Genomic DNA, 5,156 nt, shown 5'->3' with positions numbered 1-5,156 from the left:
AGCAAGATGGTGCCACAGACTCTGTTCCTCATGTCCCTGTTGCTCTGGGCCTCTGGTGAGAAACTAAAAGTGCTTCAATCCTTCTAGAGTAGTATCTTTGTAGAGCTGAAAAAAATGATTTTAAAACATAGTTGGAAATGATGGTTATTTCCAAAATGGAACCAATTATGTACAGGTATCACTCGATGCTGCTATATAAATGGTATCATTGAACATGCCTATGAAAAGGCGTGTGTATATATATATGAATGGTTAATTGTCTACTCTGATTGCAGGTGCCAGTGGGGACATTGTGCTGACCCAGTCTCCAGCCTCTCTGGCTGCGTCTCCAGGAGAAAGGGTCACCATCAACTGCAAGTCCAGTCAGAGTGTGAGCAACTACTTAGCCTGGTACCAGCAGAAACCAGGACAGGCTCCTAAGCTGCTCATCTACTATGCATCTAACAGGGCATCTGGGGTCCCTGACCAGTTCAGTGGCAGTGGGTCTGGGACAGACTTCACTCTCACCATCAGCAGCCTCCAGGCTGAAGATACCGCTGTTTATTATTGTCAGCAGTATAGTAGCTATGAACCCACAGTGCTTCATCCTCGAACACAAACCTCCCCAGGGCTGCAGGCCAGTGAGTCTTCACTACGCCAGCTGCTTCCTTTCTGCTTAGCCCTGAACATGCACACTTCCTCTGTCTGTCCCAAAGTCTGCATCTCTTTACTAATTCCTTGGAGTATTTGCAGGATCCAGGAGAAAATTAAGGGATGTGGCTTCTTCTGGAGCTCCTTTCATGGTAAAGTGTAGAAGAAAAATTCTGTAGAAATGTATTATAAACTTTGTTAGGAATTTTGATATCACAGGAACCTGTATGTTTCACATGGATAGATCACATAACTGATTTGGGGAAGGTTCCCCTGTGTTATACACCTGGAAAGATCAGTTCTCTCGTCCCTTGTTTTTTTGGACTTTTCCTTTCTCTGCAGTTACCCCTCACAACTCTGAACCTAACCCAATATTAAACCTGGCCCTTCATATTTAAAATCTCCCTCACAGAAGGCAGTATTCCTGTCTTTTGCCTTCCATGGACCCTGTTTTCCAGCCAAGCCTTCCTGGTCAATGTCACTGAAGGAGTTTCCCACTCTACCTCCCATTTTACTGCCCTTTTCTCTTCTCTCCATTTCTTTCAGTGGCACCCATTCTCACAAAGGCCAGTCTCTACTTCATTAACCCTATCGCTCTAGATATATGTGACAGCTTTTCCATGTTCTTTTTTAGTTAGTTGTCAGTTTCCTCTTTAAATTTATCCCTTGGGCACCAAAGTTTAATTTAGTGACTGAAGGAAATCGTGGTTCTTCCTTGTTGTTAGCTGCTATCTTTTGGGTACCTGACTCATGCCAACCCCATGCACAATGGGATCTGACTGTTGTGATCTATAGGGGTTTCATTGGATGATTTTTGTAGATCACCAGGCCTTTCTTTCCAGTCTTTATTAGTCTGAAAGTGCTGCTGAAACCTATTCAGCATCACAACAACACAGACAGAGGAAGTGTGGTAAATGAGGCCAGTGGGTCCCTGCTCTGGTTTATGCTGATGCCAGCCCAGGTAGTATTTCCTGTCAGTGTAGATGAGACTCTGACTGGCCCTTCTGCTAATGGAGGCTTTCTCTCCTGGGAGTCAGCCAGAGAATCTGGTACCTACTCAGAAGGTTCTGCCTGCTGAAACCCAAAATGACAGGCACACGAGGATGATCCAGAGATGCTGTGCAATCAGGGATAGCAGGAAAATCAAACCAAAATGGTCTCTAACTAGAACAAGAGGACAGGGCTGCGTGGCTTGTAGTTTTTATTTCAGAACTCATTTGAACCTGTAGATGTGCTGAATAGGAGGATCACTCTGGAGAGAAAGCTCCATCTCTAGGTTCCATCTCACCTAGAACACAGAAGAGCAGGAGCTTGAGCAACTGGATGGTGCCCCTGCCCTGTAGCTTCTCTTTTGTATGATGTTGCACAGACTCCATCCCCAAGGAAAGGCTCCTTCATAGCTTTATTTTTTCAATTTTTTATTTTGTTGTTGTTATTGATGACATACTCAACAAAACATAAACACCGATTCAACAGTTTCTATCCATCATAGCTTTTTGTGAGGCTCAGGTCAGCAAGGCTGAGCTCAGGGTGGGGTGTTGGTGAGGGGACATTTATGCTAAGAACCATGGAGTATAACAGTGAAATTCTTAGAGCACAGGGTTGTGGTTAAAAATCTTGTAATCTGCACTTTTCTTACTCTTCTTACTTGTTGAATATGGCAGTACTGTTTGAATATGGCAAACACTATTTTCGTGGATTCTCTGATGGAAATAGTTATATTTTAGTTTCCCTGTTATAGTTGTTGAAGGTCCCTGGGTGGTGCAAACAGTTTACACTTGGCTACTAACCTATAGGCTGACTGTTTGAACCCACCCAGTGGTGCTGCAGAAGAAAGGCCTAGAGATCTTCTTCCATGAAGATTACAGCCCAGAAAACCCTACGGAACACACTTCTGCTCTGTAACACATGTAGTTACCAAGAGCTGGAATCAAAGCAGTGGCAGTGGGTTTAGTTTTGGTTGGTTACAGATTCTAGGAATGGAAATATATTCTTCAAGAGCACTTATTGAAATTATTCATCTGGAAATTGTACAAATGCTCCATTCACAGAGAAAAAAATGTTTGCAAACAGAATGGCATCAGCAGAGTCCTCCAATATCCAATGTCTGTGTCTGGTATCCATGGGTGGTAGAGCCAGTAGGACCATCCACTGTGCATTTGTGCTGGTGGTGGTGTTATACACAATTTCTTTCTCTCGTTTGTCCTGCACTGGGTTTCTGCCAGCTGTTTTCCTATACATTTTCTACACTATGTTCCCTAGAATTTCCATCATATCTACACGTCACCAGAGAATCATTTTATTTTCTGCTTAGGTTAAACTCAGTTTTTGTTGTTTGTAACCAAAAGCTCTGACTGATAAAAAATATTCTTCATAGATGACAGTGTGAAATCTTCATCAAAGTTTCTTTCCCTCGAATATTTATGATTATAGTAAACATTTAACATTCTTAATTGTTGGTGTTCCAAAAGAAATTTCATTAGTATACAATAATAAATTTATGCTGTATTTGTAATTTTATGTTATATTTGTAAGTGACCTTGACAGAACTGATGTTTTCATTTTTTTTAATCTTTTCATGATGTGTTTGTTAAACAAATATTAATTCAGAATCTAGTGCATGAGGTACTCCTCTGGCCATTAGTGTTATATTAATAGTGTTAACAAACTTAAGATTGTGCCTTGCTCTTAAGATTGTAAGTGGAACGGATGCATTGATTAAGGAAGGCCACAAAAAATGCTAAATTAGAGGTAGAATATGTGTGTATAAGATTAGTCAGGAAAGACCCTCTAAGAGTCTTTTGTGTTTATCTTGCACATAATGGAAGGATTTGGAAGATTTTGCAGGCAGATACCATGATCAAATTTGATTTTTAAAAAAATCACCCTGGGAGTTCCAGCAAAATGGCTCTCTAGGCAGAAGCACCATGCCATCCCTCCACAGCAAAGATCTGAAAAAATTAGCCGAACAGAGAATACAACAATCCTGAAACCTTAAAATATCAAACGAAGAGATAAAGAACTCAGCCAAGCACCAAATGGAGTGAGAAAACTGACAGTGAATGGAGAGCAACGATTCATGCAGAGGTCCCCTACCAGCTAACGCAGTGCAAATCTGCCATCTTGGACTCCTATCGGAGACCAGCAAACAGGGGGTATGAGAAAGCAGCCTCACGGAGCGTCCAGTGGGAGACAAAACAACTGGTAATTCGTGATATACGCCTGCCCACCCCCCACCATTCTTCACCCCAACTTGGCCTCCTGTATTTCCCGCAGCCACAATCTCTTGACCGGGAAACACCGGCTGTTTGGATTCCACACACCCGAACAGGTTGCTCTCTGAGGGCAATTTGTTGGCTGCTGGTGTTGCTTTTTTCCACTTCTTTTGATTTCTTCCTTGCCTCTCCCCACCTTCCCCTCCTTTTGCTCGAGTACCTGGCTCCGTGCACCATCTTTGCTTCTTCCTGAGGGGCTGTGGACCTCTGTTCGAGTATTGAGCTGCTTCCCAGTCAGGGCTGCTGCACTAGTGGGATCCTGGGGCTTTTGTTCATTTGTTTGTTTTGAATTGTTTGTTTGTATTCTTTTCCTTTTCTTGAGTTGGGAGCCCTTTCTGGCCAGGCAGAGCTGCGTGGCAAGGAGACTCCCCTTCGGCTTCCACAGACTTGCAGAGGGATCCCTGAGGGCATTTCTTTTTTGAAGGTTTTTTTTTTTTTTCTGTTTTTTTGGGGGCTTTCTTGTTCTTTTTTTTTATTTATTTCGTTTTCTTTTCCCTCTTTTTCCATTTTTATCTTCTTCACTGCTCAGTTCCTCGTCTCTCTATCTTCCTTCTATTTCTGATCCCTGAATACCTGGCATTGTATAACTCTACGCCTTCTAGCCAGGCTACTGCAACACCTGAAAGCGACTTCCCCAGACCGCATAGATGCACCGGTGGGATCCCTGGGAACTTTGCAGTTCTTTAACCTTTCTGATTTTTATTTATTCATTCTTTTCTTTTCTTCCTCTTCCCCTTTCTGTTTTTCTCCATTTCTTAGTCTCTCATCTCTCCACTCCAACGGGAAGCTCCCCTAGCATTCTTTTTCCTTTGTATGTTTTTGGCTCCTGTTCCTCACTCTTCTCTCCCATATCCATCTTAGCTCCACACATAACAATCTCCCAGCTGCATTCTGCCTACCTGCACTGGGTGCCTGAAATCCCACCACCAAGCAGCACAGGCACGGCCTACTGAAACCTGCCCTGCACTGATTACTGACCCGCTCTGGTGGCTGTACCAAGTGCCACAAACAACCTGTTCCAGTAACTCCTCTTCAGCTAGACCTGCCCTGCCATACCACATCTGAGAGACTGACCCTGCCAGTTGGAGAAGGAGGCAAAAAGTATTGTTCCTACAGACGAGCAAACAACAAAGAACACACAGTCTGCCTGCTCAGACATAGTCATTTTTTTTTTTTAAAAAGGGACAAAACAAACAAATTTACAATCAATAAATGAGAAAAATAACTCCTGAATGCCCTGAAGACAGCAGA

At 43.0% G+C, this 5,156-nt stretch overlaps 1 gene segment (V, D, J or C); it reads left to right on the top strand.

The window, feature by feature from the left end:
- The first annotated feature begins 6 nt into the window (after positions 1–6).
- LOC101352938 (immunoglobulin kappa variable 4-1-like) overlaps positions 7–5,156 on the top strand; it is an 83,795-nt gene continuing 78,645 nt past the window's right edge. Inside the window, 2 exon segments of the V gene segment in view lie at positions 7–55; positions 276–620. Of these exon segments, the coding sequence occupies positions 7–55; positions 276–620 (394 nt within the window).

Source organism: Trichechus manatus, unplaced genomic scaffold, assembly GCF_000243295.1.
Source record: "Trichechus manatus latirostris isolate Lorelei unplaced genomic scaffold, TriManLat1.0 scaffold00219, whole genome shotgun sequence".
In the NCBI taxonomy this organism is placed as follows: Eukaryota; Metazoa; Chordata; class Mammalia; order Sirenia; family Trichechidae; genus Trichechus; species Trichechus manatus.
This window is presented reverse-complemented; position numbering and strand designations above follow the sequence as displayed.